We start from the raw sequence: 20,000 nt of genomic DNA, 5'->3' as shown, positions 1-20,000 counted from the left end.
TTCATCATTTACATAGAATTTCTGTGAACTGGGTTGAACATGCACAAATGACTGGGCTTTCTGAGGAACATACGTTATCTATGTGGTCTTTTGGGAAAAGACGTTAACTAGTTTGAATATTGGGGAGGTTGAAATGCATAAACCCGGAGAACTGAAACTGTAGGGGGATTTTTTTATTTTAAATTATGAAATTATAATTTCCAGCAAATTATAAGGGGAAAACGATTAAGACTACTGACCCGTATATCCCAACATGAAATCCCCATCTTTAGTAGGCCCATTGTAAATGAGAAATTCCCCCCGCCCCGCCTTACATGTCTTTATTTCCATTTTTATTATAATAATAACAATAATAATAAATGACAAATAGGCCAGTTGACAGGAAATATTTTACTTTTCTGAATGTAACGTTTTGCAATATTGTTGATGCACTTAAATTGTGCTTATGTTCATTTAAGGTTACCGTCATGTTTTAATTCTAGTTCGGAAAATTAACCCTCATCTTCCACTACCTACTTAGTTGGCAGGCTGTCATTTACTTAAAAAAAAATAGGCGACAATTTTGTGGGTGGTGAAGACTTCACCTTCTTGTTGTGGCAATTCCCACATGTTGCCAGGTATAGAGACGGCCCGAAACGCCCGATAATGTACACGGTTCATTCCGCTCGATAATGTGATAGCCGATGCCAAATCGTGGATCATCCCAGGGTAAAATTCCGCCATGTGAGGAGACGCGAGAAAAAAAAAAAAAAAACCTGAAACGGCAGGGCGAGCTGGGCGGGCTCGTGCGCTGTCATACGGTATTTTTTTGTGATGGGGATTTCCAGAGGAAGTGCACAGCAAAGGGGCTTTCCATTCGGCGGAGAACCGACATCAACACTGCGGGGATGCAGCGGCGGCGGCGCGACTCCTGCCAAAATGTCATTTTCTTTACATTTCTGCGATATTCGAGTGTGCACGCCAACCCAGCAGTGGTTTTACCGTTTAGTGGCGTGGCTGTAGCCGCGCTTTTAAACACTCATGACGGTTACTAGACCTGCGGTTACACCGTTCACGGGGCTTTCGCGTGTGTGAATGCCGTTTACCGAGGCGGATTCTGTTCAGCTTGCCCAGAAAAACGGTGCTGTTGGATTGGACGGCGACAAGGATATAATACATGTAAGCTTTCCGTCAATTTCACTCTGATTTGGCAGTTTTTCTTTTTGGCGAATTATTTAATGGTTTGCTGTTCATTTAGTCTTAGCCGTCTGTGTGGCTCGTCTGCCCGTGTGTGAGTAACGTTAACGTGTCTGCCTGCTAGCTGTTAGCAAGCTAGCTTAGCTTAGCTTCTTATACAATTGCACGGTTCCTCTGTCGTTGCCAACGTTACCAGCGACAAAATGGATACATAAAAATGGATGCGCCGTGTTTTGCTAACGATACAGTTAAATACACCCGTATAGTTTGTGTGAGTGTGAGTGTGCGAGTGAGAGTGAGAGAGATAGACTGTGAGAGGGAGAGAGAGCCTTCCCAGCAACATGGTAACGATATCAGTTGCATTTGGTTGTTTCGTTTCTAAAAGCGCATTCAGATACTCCTTTGCATTTTCCGTCTCAGTCTGACAGTGTTAGCTAGCGTCAGCCATAGCCCGAACAGCGTTTGGATTAACTACGTGTTGCGTGTGATTTCTGATGTATGCAAATAACCAGTACTGCCTGGCTAAGAAGCTAGCTAATAATGAAACTATGCAAGTACCTCACTAGCTGGTTAAATAGATGGACAGATCACTTTACTGTGCCGGGATTGGAGTGGTCAGAAAATATTGTTGTTTGTTAATTTTAACCTTATTTAACGATTTGTAGCCTAACGATTTGTACACACATATGTATATATATACACAGATATACTTGTGTAAATATGTGTTTCTGTGCATAAATCTGTGTGTATGATGCTGAAACCATGGTGTAATTCTCAATCCAATTTTTTTACACCAAAAATATGGGCCTACTCACAAAAGTTCAAAGAACAGATCATTTGGGAATCTCTGAATTCGTTTGGAAGCTACCTTTGTGGATGTAAAAATGTTTACGCAAGGAATGCTCGTCCCATTTTTTATTTTGTTTTACTTACTATGTCAACGAGCCTTTAACAAGTGTGGCCTTAGCACAAAGTTCAAGTCCTCTCTGCAAGTGCTTCAGTTGAGCTGTAGATCAAATTGCTGTTCTCTGCATGTATACTGTAAAGGTGAATTAAAAAGCCCTGTTTTACAGTGCTATCATTCTGAAGATGAAAGTGTACCGTGTGATAAGGCTGCTGCTGGAGATGTCTTGTCAGCAGAAGAGTGTTTAATTACTTTGATTAGCCAAGGTTGTCACATGCACACAAACGCAGGGAACGTACGCATTCCACACAAACGCAGGGAACGTACACATGCACACAAACGCAGGGAACGTACGTATTGCACATAAATGCAGGGAACGTACGCATGCACACAAACGCAGGGAGTGGCATTATATCCAGATTTCACAGCCAAACCTGAGAAAGTTGCTCTTAGTGGCACTTATCCTGTGTGTGTGTGTGTGTGTGTGTGTGTGTGCGCGTGTGTGTGTGTGTGCATGCGTATGTTTCTTTGTGTGTTTGTATGAGATTGTGTGTGTATGAGTGTGTTTGTGTTTGTGTGTGTGTGTTTGTGTGTGTGTGTTTGTGCATGTGTGTTTGTTTGTGTGTGTGTGTGTGTGTGTATGAGTGTGTTTGTGTTTGTGTGTTTGTGTGTGTGTGTTTGTGCATGTGTGTTTGTTTGTGTGTGTGTGTGTGTGTGTGTATGTGTGTGTGTGTTTGTGTATGTTTGTGTGTTTGTGTGTGTTTGTGTGTGTGTGTATGCGTATGTTTCTTTGTGTGTTTGTATGAGATTGTGTGTGTATGTGTGTGTTTGTGCATGTGTGTTTGTGTGTGTGTGTGTGTGTGTGTATGTGTGTGTGTGTTTGTGTATGTTTGTGTGTTTGAGAAGGAAGACTGGTCCTCAGTATGTGGGCTCTGGGTCACAGCAGCCTGAGGACAATGACGTGGTGGCTGGAAAAGTCCCTGAAATGCCCTGTGCAGCAAACACACCTTTCTGCTGGAACTACCTCCGGACCCAGATCCCCAGAGCAGGAGTACTCAGTTAGCCGGATAACTGCACTCAGTGAAACCCACAAAATCAGGAGTACTGAGTTAGCTGGATAACTGCACTCAGTGAAACCCACAAAATCAGGAGTACTGAGTTAGCTGGATAACTGCACTGAGTAAAACCCACAGAGCAGGATTACTGATTTAGCTGGATAACTGCACTGTGTTAACCTCAGAACAGCTCTTTTTCCTTAAGTCAGTGTTTACTCAGTGCAGTTATTTGGCTAACTTTGTAATCCTGCTTCGTGGAACAGGCCCCTGATCTTGCCGTTTTGTTTGGAGGAGCTACCTGCTGTAGATATTCCCCTCCCGGACAGCCTGGTATGGCTCAGGCTGGTGAAGGGGCTTTTATCCACAAAGCCAGTCGCACAAGTTCCTAACATGGTTATTATCGCAAAACTTATTTTGAACTTAACCTGTTCGGAAAACAAAATAAAGGTAAACTGAAATTGAAATCAATGAGAAATCGTGAGGAATTTGAGGTTATTCAGATAATTTCGTTAAAATCAATTGCATACTCAATATTCGTATAATAATTTAATTGATTAACATTTATTGTTAACATGGAGTCTGTAACTACTTAAAATGGCTTTGCGCGTATAAAGCATTCTGAATAGAACCATCCTCTCTATGTGCCTTTTCATAACCCATTCAAATAATAAAAAAATAGATAAATTACCAAATGTTCGTGGAAACATTCGTAAGCACAGTTAACGATCAGATTTGATCGTACGCATGTTCTATGTTGGTGAATGAGGCCCGTCGTGAGTTCTAGAGGGAGATGTGTAATGGCTTAAAATAAGGGGGAAGCCCTGAAAAACGCTGTGTTGGTTGGGCTCGATTTGAGTTCCTGAAAGCCATTGTCGAGGGATTTGGGCTCTATTAAGTCACAAACAGACACTTAACTCTTTTACAGAAAACAGCTTCAAGGGCTGTGGAGCTCCCTCCTACTCAGTGTGAGATCTTATTTGACACACACGAGCGGCTGCTGTGTGAGTCTGTGTGTCGGGGTGTGATGTGCTAATTACAGTGCGCTGACGTTCATGTTTGTCTGCTGGGTGGCCATGTTATAGATCATAGTTTTACAGATTATGTAGTACCCTCCATAATGTTTGTTACGTCAGCTAAAGAATATGTAATGTATTGGTGAAAGTGCACATTCTCAGATTTTATTAAAGAGTATTTTTGTACATTTTGGTTTCACCATGTGGAAATTACAGCGGTGTTTTTACATAGTCCCCCCATTTCAGGGCACCATAACATCTGGGACGCATGGCTTCATAGGTGTTTGTAATTGCTCAGGTGTGTTTAATTGCCTCCTTGGTGCAGCATTAAGAGAGCTCTCAGCACCTAGTCTTTCAATCACCCTTGATGACAAGTATTGCAGTTTATCAACATGAGGACCAAAGTTGTGCCAATGAAAGAAGCCATGATGAAACTGTTGAGATATTGGTCAAACCTTAGGCTCACCAAAATCAACTGGTTGGAACATAATTAAAAAAGAAAGAGAACTGGTAAGCTTACTAATCGCAAGTGGACTGGCAGGCCTAGGACGACCCCCACAGCTGATGACCATAATCAAGAAAAATCTCCAAACACCTGTCCGACAGATCAGAAACACTCTTCAGGAGTCAGGTGTCGATTTGCAGGGTCAATGACCACTGTCTGCAGAAGACTTCATGAACAGAAATATAACAGACGTAAACTTCTGGTTAGCCACAAAAACAGGATGGGCGAGGTTATAGTTTGCCAAGAATCACTTAAAAGAGCAACCACAGTTCTGGAAAATGGTATTTTTGACAGATGAGATGAGAAGATTAAATGATCAGAGTGATGGTAAGAGCAAAGTATGGGGGAGAGAAGGAACTGCCCAAGATCATACCACCTTGTCTGTGGAACATGGTAGTGGGGGTGTTATGGCCTCGATATGTATGGCTGCCAAAGGCTGGAATTAGCCGGAAGTTCATTCTACAGCAAGACAATGATCCCAAACATACTGCTACAGCAACAAAGGAGTTTTTCAAAGCTAAAAAATGGTCAATTCTCGAGTGACCAAGTCAATCACCTGATCTGAACCTAATTGAGCATGTCTTTCAAATGCTGAAGAGAACTTAAGGAGACTAGCCCCCAAAACTAGCATGAGCTAAAGATGGCTGCAATACAGGCATGGCAGAGCATCACCAGAGAAGACAGGCAGAAGCAACTGAATCCACAAGACTTCAAGCAGTCATTGCATACGAAGGATAGCCTATGCAACAAAATACTAAACATGACTACTTTCATTTACATAACATTGCTGTGTCCCATCGCAAATAAATGAACGATGGGTCTTTGTCCCAAACATTATGGAGGGCACTGTAGGTTCCATTCTTTTCCATATGCCTTTACTCCTGTCTCCAAACACTGATTTTGACCTTTCCAAGGAAGAAATTCTGGTAAAGAAAATGATGAATGCCCAAATGTTCGTGGAAACATTCGTAAGCACAGTTAACGATCAGATGTAATCGTACGCACGTTTCATGAATGAGGGCAGAGTTAGACTCAGGGCTGTGTTACTCTGCAGACTCAGGGCTGTGTTACCCTGCAGACCCAGGGCTGTGTTACTCTACAGACTCAGGGCTGTGTTACTCTACAGACTCAGGGCTGTGTTACTCTACAGACTCAGGGCTGTGTTACTCTACAGACTCAGGGCTGTGTTACTCTGGCAGACTCAGGGCTGTGTTACCCTGCAGACTCAGGGCTGTGTTACTCTGCAGACTCAGGGCTGTGTTACCCTGCAGACTCAGGGCTGTGTTACTCTGCAGACTCAGGGCTGTGTTACCCTGCAGACTCAGGGCTGTGTTACTCTACAGACTCAGGGCTGTGTTACTCTACAGACTCAGGGCTGTGTTACTCTGCAGACTCAGGGCTGTGTTACTCTGCAGACTCAGGGCTGTGTTACTCTGGCAGACTCAGGGCTGTGTTACTCTGGCAGACTCAGGGCTGTGTTACTCTGCAGACTCAGGGCTGTGTTACTCTACAGACTCAGGGCTGTGTTACCCTACAGACTCAGGGCTGTGTTACTCTACAGACTCAGGGCTGTGTTACTCTACAGACTCAGGGCTGTGTTACTCTACAGACTCAGGGCTGTGTTACCCTGCAGACTCAGGGCTGTGTTACCCTACAGACTCAGGGCTGTGTTACTCTGCAGACTCAGGGCTGTGTTACTCTACAGACTCAGGGCTGTGTTACTCTACAGACTCAGGGCTGTGTTACTCTACAGACTCAGGGCTGTGTTACTCTGCAGACTCAGGGCTGTGTTACTCTACAGACTCAGGGCTGTGTTACTCTGCAGACTCAGGGCTGTGTTACTCAGGGCTGTGTTACTCTGCAGACTCAGGGCTGTGTTACTCTACAGACTCAGGGCTGTGTTACTCTACAGACTCAGGGCTGTGTTACTCTGCAGACTCAGGGCTGTGTTACTCTACAGACTCAGGGCTGTGTTACTCTACAGACTCAGGGCTGTGTTACTCTACAGACTCAGGGCTGTGTTACCCTGCAGACTCAGGGCTGTGTTACTCTACAGACTCAGGGCTGTGTTACTCAGGGCTGTGTTACTCTGCAGACTCAGGGCTGTGTTACTCTACAGACTCAGGGCTGTGTTACTCTACAGACTCAGGGCTGTGTTACTCAGGGCTGTGTTACTCTGCAGACTCAGGGCTGTGTTACTCTGGCAGACTCAGGGCTGTGTTACTCTACAGACTCAGGGCTGTGTTACTCTGCAGACGCAGGGCTGTGTTACCCTGCAGACTCAGGGCTGTGTTACTCTACAGACTCAGGGCTGTGTTACTCTACAGACTCAGGGCTGTGTTACTCTACAGACTCAGGGCTGTGTTACTCTGCAGACTCAGGGCTGTGTTACTCTGCAGACTCAGGGCTGTGTTACTCTGGCAGACTCAGGGCTGTGTTACTCTGCAGACTCAGGGCTGTGTTACTCTGCAGACTCAGGGCTGTGTTACTCTACAGACTCAGGGCTGTGTTACTCTACAGACTCAGGGCTGTGTTACTCTGCAGACTCAGGGCTGTGTTACTCTGCAGACTCAGGGCTGTGTTACTCTGCAGACTCAGGGCTGTGTTACTCTGCAGACTCAGGGCTGTGTTACTCTGCAGACTCAGGGCTGTGTTACTCTGCAGACTCAGGGCTGTGTTACTCTACAGACTCAGGGCTGTGTTACTCTGCAGACTCAGGGCTGTGTTACTCTGCAGACTCAGGGCTGTGTTACTCTGGCAGACTCAGGGCTGTGTTACTCTGGCAGACTCAGGGCTGTGTTACTCTGCAGACTCAGGGTGGTTGCTGTCCGTCTCTCTGCTGCCGTTCTCGTTAGACCTTCCACAGGCTCGTCAGGCTGTCACCATGACAACAGTCCTGGAGCCTGCGTGTGTCTAAAGAATTGCGCTGAATTGTGTTTTCTCTGTTTTGAGTGCACAGTGTAAATACCTGCCTTTAAATTCATATTCACAAATGTGGAACAAAACACGCTAAGGGAGATTCAGTTTTCGCGATCTTCCCGCTGGAAGTGGCGGGTGTGGTTTTACAGACAGGATCACGGCTGAGGTTTTGAGGATGTCCTCAGGAATGGACCGTGTGCACTCTCAGACACGCAAGCATTCTCCTCACCTCTGCTCTTCACTTGGTGACAAAGTCTTTCTGTTACCTCTGCTGGTCAGTGAACCACAAAAATGTGAGCGTGTGTACAGGCAGGTGTGTGCAGGCAGGTGTGTGCAGGCAGGTGTGCAGGTGTATACAGGCAGGTGTGTGCAGGTGTGTACAGGCAGAGGTGTGCAGGTGTGTGCAGGCAGGTGTGCAGGTGTATACAGGCAGGTGTGTGCAGGTGTGTACAGGCAGAGGTGTGCAGGTGTGTGCAGGCAGGTGTGCAGGTGTGTGCAGGCAGGTGTGTACGGGACCCATAGTGAGCCAGTTAAGGCATGGTTCAAACCTACAACCTCATCTCTATCTTTGGGAATTTTAGAATGGCAATGTTACTTAGAGCCCATAATATTGTATGGAGTCATGCCTCATGATATCATATGAATCGTTCTTAGTCACGTGACTATTTTCTTGAGGATGACATGTTGGAGGTCGAGTGGCCATGGCAACCCATTCATTTATGTGGTAAAACACAATGACACGGCATCGTTTAAAACATATTATGCTTGTGCCCAGTCTATCAGTTTTCATATAAAGGTTTGATGGTTGGTCTGTCACAGAAGAAAACTATGATCTAAGGGGGAACTTCACTGCTGTAGCAGCCTCTGCCTGCCCTCTGTAGGACCAGGCTGCACCAGCTGCACTTCAGTTCAGACGCAGCCTAGTTAGCTGTAACGTTTAATCCTACTAAAACTCTTGAAATGCAGTGGTACTGTGCTGTGCAGCCTCCATACTGCACCTCCACTCTCATCCAATAGGATCACTTGTTGTGATCTCTGGTCATTGCTTGTGCTGTGTGTCACATGGTGCCAGTGCTCTATCAAGAGATGCTGATAGAGATGCTAGATGCTCTAGAAATGCATTATAGCCCAGCTCACTCACTCATTCTCACTCTCTCATGCTCACTGTGTGTGTGTGTGTGTGTGTGTGCGCGCGGGTGTGTGTGTGCGCGTGTGTATCTGTGCGTGCGTGTGTATCTGTGCGTGTGTGTGTATGTGTGTGTGTATCTGTGTGTGCGTGCGCGTGTGTATCTGTGCGTGCATGTGTATCTGTGTGCGTGTGTGTATCTGCCCGTGTGTGTGTGCGTGTGTGTATGTGTGCGTGTGTGTGTGTGTGTGTGTGTGTGTGTGTGTGTGTGTGTGTGTGTGTGTGTGTGTGTGTGTGTGTGTGTGTGTGTGTGTGTGTGTGTGTGTGCGTGCGCGCGCGCGCGCGCGCGCGCGTGTTGCAGGGTTATCTTGGCTTATTTGCTAGTAAAAGCAGGGTGAAATGCAGGTTACCTGATGACATGGCCCAACGGTAATTCAAAATACCGTTGTTGCCCTTGGCGAGGGCTGGTTTCGCCTGTAGCTCAGCGGTAATGCATTTGTCTAAGAAATCTTTGGACGAGTGAGGGGCTGGGGTTCAAATCCCACTTCGGACTCTGAGGTCTGAATACTTTCTGAAACCATTGTGTGCGAGTGTGTGGTTGTGTGTGCGAGTGTCAGTGTGTGTGTGTGTGCGAATGTAATCGTCAGTGTGAGTGTGTGATTGTGTGTGCGAGTGTCAGTGTGTGTGTGTGAGTGTGTGAGTGTGTGATTGTGTGTGTGAGTGTGTGATTGTGTGTGTGAGTGTGAGTGTGTGATTGTCAGTGTGAGTGTGTGATTGTGTGTGCGAGTGTCAGTGTGTGTGTGTGAGTGTGTGATTGTGTGTGTGAGTGTGAGTGTGTGATTGTGTGTGTGAGTGTGAGTGTGTGATTGTCAGTGTGAGTGTGTGATTGATTGTCAGTGTGAGTGTGAGCGTAATGTGTGTTTCTGAGCGGAATGTTTTAGTAATGTTTCAGTAATGTGTTTCTGAGCGGAATGTTTTGGTAACTGGAACTGAATGTTGTCTTGGATAAAGGTGTTTCCCAGGTGAGTAAAGTACCTAAGGTAGTAAATGCATGAGAGAGAAAGAGTTAGATATAGGGAGATATGGAGCGATACAGAGAGAAAGAGAGAGATATGGGAGAGTATGGGTTCTTCTCCTTTGGGAGATGAAATTGAAAGTTTGAAAGCTTGTATTTTTTATTTCCTTTGGAAATTCCCTGTGGCTATCATCCCACAACTCCTCCCACAGAGCTGCCACTAGCCCAGAGCTCCACCTCCCAACGGAGGAGTGAGAGAGTGAGTGAGTGAGTGAGTGAGTGAGTGAGAGAGAGAGTGAGAGAGTGAGAGAGTGAGAGAGTGAGAGAGTGAGAGAGTGAGAGAGTGAGAGAGATGCTTTTCCTTCTTTTCCCAGGGCTTATAATGGATGTCTGGTTCAGGGGAGGGGGAGGGGATTTCCCCCTAATGAACAACATTTTGGGGGGATTCCAGAGGTTAGGGGGGGGGGGTTGAGTTGGGGATGGGTAGTGGTATAAGAGGTCGTATAAAAGACACGACAGACGAAATTATGCATTATTGTCTTTTCATTTTATGTATAAGTGTAGAAAATGTGTATTAGCCAACCTTTTATTTTAGGAAATAGCCTGTTTTCAAAAGACCCGTCAGCTGTTAGCTGTCAGGGCATTGTCGCAGTGGTTCCACTTTGAGCTGTCGAACCAACTGAGCTGGATGGTTCACACATTCGCTTTGAAGCCGCATTATAGCCTGTTAGCCTGTTAGCCTGTTAGCCTGTTAGCCTGTTAGCCTGTTAGCCTGTTCGCCTGTTCGCCTGTTAGCCTGTTAGCATGTCCGATTAGCACGTTTCAGTGGCGTGTACACTGCATAGAGTTGCACATTTCGTCTGAGCCTCAAACCCACGCAACCCAAATACATCTCTATGATACAAAGCTCTGCACGAGCTAGCAGCCTGCTAACACGGAAAACTAGCCAGAAGATGGTATGTTAGTTACTCGCAACATGTAGATGTTGACACTTGGAAATCAAACTTCAGCAGATATTTTAAATATTTTATAACTCGGCTGCAATCACAGCAGAACAGCATTTCACTGCCAGACTAAGACACATCGTACCTTATGGGCATTTCACTAGCTGGATAACTGCACTGAGTAAAACCCGGATCCCTCCCAAATCTGGAACACGGACTGAAGTAAAACAAGCTGTTCCGGGTTTTACCCAGCCGATATTTCTCCAGCTAACTCTTGTCATAAAATCCCACCGATTTTCACTGGAAAATCTGTCCAAGCCATTCACCTTTACTTATTACTGCTTTAAAGGCCATTCCCTGTATGGTCCTGTTTGAACTGATCAAAACATGCAAAAGCATTACATTATCAGCTCAAGTTTTTGTACGTATGTAGGCCTATTATACCTTTTGAAATACACAAACTTTCATTTTCATCGGAAGCTTTCCACCTAACCAACTACCTGGTTCAGTAAAAAACACTTTTCTGGCCAGATCCAACTGTGGCATTATATAATTTTTGAATAAATTACCTTTTGACTTCTTTCTTGTGGCTGTTCTTTATCAAAACAAAAATCTACTAGTCTTAGGAGTACAGTCATACACCTAGTGGTGCTGGTTTAGTAGGCCATCAAATATTTAAAAAAGTGGCATAATTCAGCATTTTCTAATGACCATAACTTTTTTCCTGAGCAGTATTATGAAAACCGGAGGTCGTAATCGGAAGATGGTTATAGTATTATATCCGTGTACAAGTTCAAGTTCTTCCCTGCTTTAATGCTGAATATATAATTCTCCATAATCAACACAAACCCAAATGTCCACTTGTGAGTGACATTTTGGGTGCCACTGAAATATCTCAAGAATGACGAATCCAATGAGGCTAATGTTTTGCGTGTTCTCAGTTGAACATATGTAATTTACACAGTTTGAGTTAGGGTTAGGGTTAGGGGTTATGGTTAGGGTTTGGGTTAGGGTTAGGGGTTAGGGTTTGAGTTAGGGTTAGGGTTAGGGGTTAGGGTTTGAGTTAGGGTTAGGGGTTATGGTTAGGGTTTGAGTTAGGGTTAGGGTTAGGGGTTATGGTTATGGTTAGGGTTTGAGTTAGGGTTAGGGTTAGGGTTAGGGTTAGGGGTTATGGTTAGGGTTTGAGTTAGGGTTAGGGTTAGGGGTTATGGTTAGGGTTTGAGTTAGGGTTAGGGGTTAGGGTTTGAGTTAGGGTTATGGGTTATGGGTTAGGGTTTGAGTTAGGGTTAGGGGTTATGGTTAGGGTTTGAGTTAGGGTTAGGGTTTGAGTTAGGGTTAGGGGTTAGGGTTTGAGTTAGGGTTAGGGTTAGGGTACTGTACTCCTGTACTGGAGTGCTCAGACCTGTGCCACGGACAGCAGCGAGCACTTCTATAAAAGCACTCCCCGGTTTACAGGAATGTTTGTGGTGTGTAAAGGGTCTAACTGTGACCCCGCTGGTGTGTAAAGGGTCTAACTGTGACCTCGCTGGTGTGTAAAGGGTCTAACTTTGACCTTGCTGGTGTGTTAAGGGTCTAACTGTGACCTCGCTGGTGTGTTAAGGGTCTAACTGTGACCTCGCTGGTGTGTTAAGGGTCTAACTGTGACCTCGCTGGTGTGTTAAGGGTCTAACTGTGACCTCGCTGGTGTGTTAAGGGTCTAACTGTGACCTCGCTGGTGTGTTAAGGGTCTAACTGTGACCTTGCTGGGGATGTTCCCCGCCCTTTTTATGGACCTGTGGCGTGTGTATGTGTGTGTGTGTGTGTGTGTGTGTGTGATGTTTTGCCCTGTGACGTGTGTGTGAGGCGTGTGTGAGGCGTGTGTGTGTGTGTGGCGTGTGTGTGGCGTGTGTGAGAGGTGTGTGGAGTCCCTGTTCCTCTCAAACCCGTGATGAATTGCATTGTTCTCTGTGCTGTTCTGCTGGAATGGCACTGGCTCAGTGGGACGGGGAGTTGAGAGGACTTTTTTGGGACTTTCCTCCATGTACAGTGAGAGCAGACAGAAAGTGGAAGCGGCTCAGAGCTGTCTGTGTTCCAGGAACAGAGCAGACGGTGTTCTGACTGAACGCTCACTCCACTGGCCCAGCCTGCTGCTGTCTGCCTGGGCTGTCCTGGTCTGGCTGATTCCTCTGCCTGTGCTGTCCTGGTCTGGCTGATTCCTCTGGCTGTGTTGTCCTGGTCTGGCTGATTCCTCTGGCTGTGTTGTCCTGGTCTGGCTGATTCCTCTGCCTGTGCTGTCCTGGTCTGGCTGATTCCTCTGGCTGTGTTGTCCTGGTCTGGCTAATTCCTCTGGCTGTGTTGTCCTGGTCTGGCTGATTCCTCTGCCTGGGCTGTCCTGGTCTGGCTGATTCCTCTGGCTGTGCTGTCCTGGTCTGGCTGATTCCTCTGGCTGTCTGGCTGAGTTTGGCTGATTTCCCTGGCTGTCTGGCTGATTTCTCTGGAGATGGGGGACCATGGTTTATCTCTGAAGAGCCTGGAGGCTCTTGTGCTGGTAAAGCTCAGTGTGTGTGTGTCTGTGTGTGTGTGTCTGTGTGTGTGTGTGTCTGTGTGTCTGTGTGTCTGTGTCTGTGTGTGTGTCTGTGTCTGTGTCTGTGTGTCTGTGTCTGTGTCTGTGTCTGTGTCTGTGTGTGTGTCTGTGTCTGTGTGTCTGTGTCTGTGTGTCTGTGTCTGTGTGTGTGTGTCTGTGTCTGTGTCTGTGTGTGTGTCTGTGTGTCTGTGTCTGTGTGTCTGTGTCTGTGATTCCAGGGTTCTGCATTACCTGTGACTCTACTGCTGCTGTAGTTGGAGCTCTGTTAACCTGTACTGTGTGTTAACCTGTACTGTGTGTTAACCTGTACTGTGTGTTAACCTGTACTGTGCCATTGATGCGTGTTAGCCAGTTATGTTAGTCTGTGTTTACAGTGCAGACCGCAGCGTGTCTGTGAGGAGGGATTGTGCAGGTGAGGAGGAGGTGAGCCTGCAGACTCTGTGCTTCGGGTGTCTCAGCCTGGCAGGCCTGCCTGCGTGTTTTCACTGCGCTGTGACGTGCATTTTACCCGCCTGTCTGGCTGATTGTGTTTAAAGAAGCAGAATTTAAATTGATCACTGAAACTGGCTGTGTGGCAGACACTGACTGGGTTCCGTCGCGTGGAGAATGTCACTCTTGGGATTTTTAGGTGCTTTTGGGACGGGACCTCTGTTTAAGATGGCGTAGATCTGAATCGGGGGGGTGTGAGGTGAGTGTACCGTGTGGTGTGAAAGGGGGCAGCCTGTGGCCTAGTGGCTGAGGTGCTGGACTGGTACCTGGAAGGTTGGTGTTTCAAGCCCCAGTGCAGTGAGATCAGTGCTGCTGGTACTGCCACTTAACCGCACATTGCTCCAGGGGGGATTGTCCTCTGCTTAGTCTAGTCAACTGTACGTCACTTTGGATAAAAACTTCAGCTAAAAAGCCATAATGTAATGAGAGGGTGTCAGAGTGTTGGGGGAGGGACGGGGGGGACCGACCCCCCCCTCATGCTTCCTGGAAGAAGTGCCCCCCGTCACTCTGTAGTGAACTCGGGGAACTCACAGTCCAGTCTGTGTGCTCATTCAGCCTGTGCTCTGTACTCCCCTATGACTGATTACGTTAACATTAATATGAGCTCAGAAGTATTCCGCTTATGACTGGATGATTATATTAATAACGCCAGCTCTGAACGCAGCTGCCTGTATTCCCCGTATGACTGACTCATTATGTTAATGAACGTAAGCTCTCACATCCCAGCTGTTGGGCCTGTGATGTGTTTGATGAGATGACATTCTGAACTTCTCCTTTCTGAAGCAGAACCGGACACGTCTCAGTCCCTGTGTGTTCATAATGAAACCGGTCTGGGCTGTCAGGGGTTTGGGGGTTAATGTGGCGGTCTGTGTGTCTGTAGGGGGGTTGGTGTGGGGGTCTGTGTATCCCAGTGTCTGACTGGCTTTCAGTGTGTATCAGCAGTTAAGTCTCTGATTGGCTGAAGTGTCTGATGAGTCAGTGAGAACAGATGGATGACCGAGCCAACTTTGCGCAAAGAATTGTGGGATTGTGGAAGACCAAAACTGCCAGGGGCTTAGGAGAAGGTGCCAGAGGCTGTTGCTTTTCAGTAATGATTTGTTTTTCAGTAATGACATAAAGCATGTTGGCAGTACAGTGCCCTGTGTCAGTACAGTGCCCTGTGTCAGTACAGTGCCCTGTGTCAGTACAGTGCCCTGTGTCAGTACAGCGGCCTGTGTCAGTACAGCGGCCTGTGTCAGTACAGCGGCCTGTGTCAGTACAGTGCCCTGTGTCAGTACAGTGCCCTGTGTCAGTACAGCGGCCTGTGTCAGTACAGTGCCCTGTGTCAGTACAGCGGCCTGTGTCAGTACAGCGCCCTGTGTCAGTACAGCGCCCTGTGTCAGTACAGCGGCCTGTGTCAGTACAGCGCCCTGTGTCAGTACAGTGCCCTGTGTCAGTACAGTGCCCTGTGTCAGTACAGTGCCCTGTGTCAGTACAGCGCCCTGTGTCAGTACAGCGCCCTGTGTCAGTACAGTACAACGCCCTGTGTCAGTACAACGCCCTGTGTCAGTACAACGCCCTGTGTCAGTACAACGCCCTGTGTCAGTACAACGCCCTGTGTCAGTACAGTGCCCTGTGTCAGTACAACGCCCTGTGTCAGTACAGTGCCCTGTGTCAGTACAGTGCCCTGTGTCAGTACAGTGCCCTGTGTCAGTACAACGCCCTGTGTCAGTACAACGCCCTGTGTCAGTACAGTGCCCTGTGTCAGTACAGCGCCCTGTGTCAGTACAGTGCCCTGTGTCAGTACAACCTACGTGATTGTGTTTATTTGGGTAGTCCAGGGGGCGTATGCGCAGGGCTGAGGGGCGTATGCACAGACAGCTACTCTTGGCCTGGCTCCTGCTCTGGATAACTTTAGCTACAGGGAGATATTTCTATGGCAGAGGGGATTCCCTGGGCTGCACCCAAACCAGCAGCTCTTTATACAGCACAGAGCCAGCACCTACAGCACAGAGAGAATCAGCACCTACAGTACAGAGAGAATCAGCACCTACAGCACAGAGAGAATATGTACCTACAGCACAGAGAGAATCAGCACCTACAGCACAGAGAGAATCAGCACCTACCGCACAGAGAGAATCAGCACCTACAGCACAGAGAGAATCAGCACCTACAGTACAGAGAACATCAGCACCTACAGCACAGAGCCAGCACCTACCGCACAGAGAGAATCAGCACCTACAGCACAGAGAGAATCAGCACCTACAGCACAGAGAGAATCAGCACCTACCGCACAGAGAGAATCAGTACCTACAGCACAGAGAGAATCAGTACCTACAGTACAGAGCCAGCACCTACAGCACAGAGAGAATCAGCACCTACAGCACAGAGAGAATCAGCACCTACAGCACAGAGCCAGCACCTACCGCACAGAGAGAATCAGCACCTACCGCACAGAGAGAATCAGCACCTACAGCACAGAGAGAATCAGCACCTACCGCACAGAGAGAATCAGCACCTACAGCACAGAGAGAATCAGCACCTACAGCACAGAGCCAGCACCTACCGCACAGAGAGAATCAGCACCTACCGCACAGAAAGAATCAGCACCTACCGCACAGAGAGAATCAGTACCTACAGCACAGAGAGAATCAGCACCTACAGCACAGAGAGAATCAGCACCTACAGCACAGAGAGAATCAGCACCTACAGTACAGAGCCAGCACCTACAGCACAGACAGAATCAGCACCTACATTGTGCAAGGCCCTGCCTGTCCCTACAGTGTTATTACAGCTGGTTTAAATGCTGTGAGGATATCTGTGTGTTTTTACTTCACTGCTATTGTGCCTGACACAAAGGGACATGGACATACGGTAATTATAAGGTCTAAGAGTTACCTGCCATTTAAAATGTTTGAGGTGCTTTGTTGTAAGCTTAACTCCGGGGTCAAATTGTGTGCGTTTGGCCAGTATCTGTGTGTGCGTATGTCTCTGTACACACGTGTGCGTACGTGTGCGTATTGTTGGGTGTGTGTAGTTTCTGACCTAATTCGTCACTGACTTGTCCTGTTTGCCATGTGGAAGAGACTTAATGTTCATGGCTGTACAACTGATTCTGTGTGAATTATACCTTATCCAACCTGTTCTGGAGTTTGTTCTAATCACTTTGGTGTGCATGTTTTTGCACATTGCTTTGGATAACAGTGTCTGCTAAATAAAATGTAATGTAATGTGTGTGCAGCCTGTAGCTTAGTGGCTAAGGTACATGACTGGGACCTGTAAGGGTGGTGGTTCAAGCCTCAGTGTAGCCACAGTAAGATCCATGCAGCTGTTGGGCCCTTGCTCCAGTGGGGATTAACCCTGCTCAGTCCAATCAGCCGTGACTGTAATGTGCAGTAATGCGTGCGCTGTATGGTGTGCGTCCCTCAGTGACCCTCAGTGACCCTCAGTGACCCCCAGTGACCCTCAGTGACCCCCAGTGACCCTCAGTGACCCTCAGTGACCCTCAGTGACCCTCAGTGTCCCTCAGTGACCCTCAGTGACCCCCTCCTCTCCCGCAGGTGATGTCCTCAGGGCGGAGTGGGGATGGGCGTGAGGTGCAGCTCCCCCAGCAGAGGGCGCCCTCCCTGGCGCAGAGGCCCTGGAGTGAGCCCGGCTTCCTGCCGCTCCAGGGCGGCTTCAGGGACCGCTTCCTGCTACAGCCTGAGCCCAAGTACTGCTGCCAGGCCTGCAGGCTGGTGCTGTGCAGCCCGCGCCAGACCGAGTGTGGACACCGCTTCTGTGAGACCTGCATCGCCGAGCTGCTCAGGTACACACACACACTGTACGCACACACACACACACACTGTACGCACACACTGTACACACACCCTGTACACACACACTGTACACACACACACTGTACACACACCCTGTACGCGCGCACACACACACACACACACTGTACGCGCACACACACACACACACACACACACACACTGTACGCGCACACTGTACACACACACACTGTATACACACACTGTACACACACCTGCATCGCCGAGCTGCTCAGGTACACACTGTACACACACTGTACGCGCACACTGTATATACACACACACACACACACACTGTATACACACACTGTACACACACACTGTACGCACACTGTACACACACACTGTACACGCACACTGTATATACACACACACACACACACACACACACACACACACACACACTGTATACACACACACACACACACACACACACACACACACACACACTGTACGCGCACACACACACACACACACTGTATACACACACACACACACACACACACACACACTATACACACTAGTGCATACCCAAGCGCAGGTGAAATGTGTGGTGATGTATGAGGTGAAGGTTATATAGTGTATTGCTGTACTGTAATTGAGTAAACTCTTTCAGAATGCCCCACCCTGTGTGCCCTGCTGACATGGAGCCACTCTTTGAGGACAAGGTAGTGCGTGCGAGTGTGTGCGCGCGAGTGCATGTGTGTGTGCGCGTATGTGTGAGTGTGTGTGTGTATGTGTGTGCATGCACATGCGTGCGTGTGTGCGCCTTCCTGCCTGTGTGTGTCAATGTGTGTCAATGTGTGTCTGTGTGTCTGTGTGTCTGTGTGTCTGTGTGAGAGAGTGAGAGAGTGAGAGAGTGAGAGAGTGAGAGAGTGAGAGGTGCTGGTGTTAAGGTCTCCTCTCTCTGCAGATCTTCAGGGATGTGTGCTGTAACAAGGAGATCATGGCTCTGAAGGTGTACTGCAGGAGTGAGAAGAACGGATGCAGAGAACAGATGAGTCTGCAGCAGGTTACGGTGAGTGTGTGTGTGTGTGTGTGTGTGTGTTGTTACTAATTCTCCTTTTCCAACATCTTCAGTGTGTGGAACGCATGTGTGCAGTTTGTAATTGGCTGGTGCTGACCCCGCGTGGTGTGTGATTGGCTGGTGCTGACCCCGCGTGGTGTGTGATTGGCTGGTGCTGACCCCGCGTGGTGTGTGATTGGCTGGTGCTGACCCCGCGTGGTGTGTGATTGGCTGGTGCTGACCCCGTGTGGTGTGTGATTGGCTGGTGCTGACCCCGTGTGGTGTGTGATTGGCTGGTGCTGACCCCGCGCGGTGTGTGATTGGCTGGTCCTGACCCCGCGCGGTGTGTGATTGGCTGGCTCTCTCTCGCAGGACCACCTGACGGTGTGCCCGTACTTCGAGGTGCCGTGCCCCCTGGGGAAGTGCAAGGAGAGGATGATGAGGAAGGACATGCCCGACCACCTGAGCAGGAAGTGCCGGCACCGCGAGGCGACCTGCGAGTTCTGCCAGCACAAGATGGCCCAGACCGAGCTGCAGGTACCACGCCCCGAGTAGTGTTGGTGTAACCCACAACACCCCTGAGTAGTGTTGGTGTAACCCACAGGACCCCTGAGTAGTGTTGGTGTAACCCACCGGACCCCTGAGTAGTGTTGGTGTAACCCACAGCACCCCTGAGTAGTGTTGGTGTAACCCACAGCACCCCTGAGTAGTGTTGGTGTAACCCACAGGACCCCTGAGTAGTGTTGGTGTAACCCACAGGACCCCTGAGTAGTGTTGGTGTAACCCACCGGACCCCTGAGTAGTGTTGGTGTAGCCCACAGCACCCCTGAGTAGTGTTGGTGTAACCCACAGGACCCCTGAGTAGTGTTGGTGTAGCCCACAGCACCCCTGAGTAGTGTTGGTGTAGCCCACAGCACCCCTGAGTAGTGTTGGTGTAGCCCACAGGACCCCTGAGTAGTGTTGGTGTAACCCACAGGACCCCTGAGTAGTGTTGGTGTAGCCCACAGCACCCCTGAGTAGTGTTGGTGTAGCCCACAGCACCCCTGAGTAGTGTTGGTGTAACCCACAGGACCCCTGAGTAGTGTTGGTGTAACCCACAGGACCCCTGAGTAGTGTTGGTGTAGCCCACAGCACCCCTGAGTAGTGTTGGTGTAGCCCACAGCACCCCTGAGTAGTGTTGGTGTAACCCACAGGACCCCTGAGTAGTGTTGGTGTAACCCACAGGACCCCTGAGTAGTGTTGGTGTAACCCACAACACCCCTGAGTAGTGTTGGTGTAGCCCACAGCACCCCTGAGTAGTGTTGGTGTAGCCCACAGCACCCCTGAGTAGTGCTGGTGTAGCCCACAGGACCCCTGAGTAGTGTTGGTGTAACCCAAAGGACCCCTGAGTAGTGTTGGTGTAGCCCACAGGACCCCTGAGTAGTGTTGGTGTAGCCCACAGCACCCCTGAGTAGTGTTGGTGTAGCCCACAGGACCCCTGAGTAGTGTTGG

General features: G+C 48.5%; 1 protein-coding gene across 2 annotated transcripts in view; it reads left to right on the top strand.

Annotated features, from left to right (window-relative positions):
• Positions 1 to 798: 798 nt before the first annotated feature.
• traf3 (TNF receptor-associated factor 3) overlaps positions 799 to 20,000 on the top strand; it is a 28,558-nt gene continuing 9,356 nt past the window's right edge. Inside the window, exons 1-5 of one of the 2 annotated variants that reach the window (XM_061262993.1) lie at positions 799 to 1,158; positions 17,249 to 17,496; positions 18,120 to 18,171; positions 18,417 to 18,521; positions 18,882 to 19,046. In XM_061262993.1, the coding sequence (XP_061118977.1) occupies positions 1,075 to 1,158; positions 17,249 to 17,496; positions 18,120 to 18,171; positions 18,417 to 18,521; positions 18,882 to 19,046 (654 nt within the window). In that variant the 5' untranslated portion in view covers positions 799 to 1,074. Of the gene's footprint in view, positions 1,159 to 13,100; positions 13,185 to 17,248; positions 17,497 to 18,119; positions 18,172 to 18,416; positions 18,522 to 18,881; positions 19,047 to 20,000 lie in introns of those variants that run through there. The other variant, XM_061263002.1, reaches the window with a different exon arrangement.

Source organism: Conger conger, chromosome 1, assembly GCF_963514075.1.
Source record: "Conger conger chromosome 1, fConCon1.1, whole genome shotgun sequence".
NCBI lineage: Eukaryota > Metazoa > Chordata > Actinopteri > Anguilliformes > Congridae > Conger > Conger conger.
The sequence above is the reverse complement of the archived record's forward strand: the minus strand, read 5'-3'. Positions and strand labels throughout refer to the sequence as shown.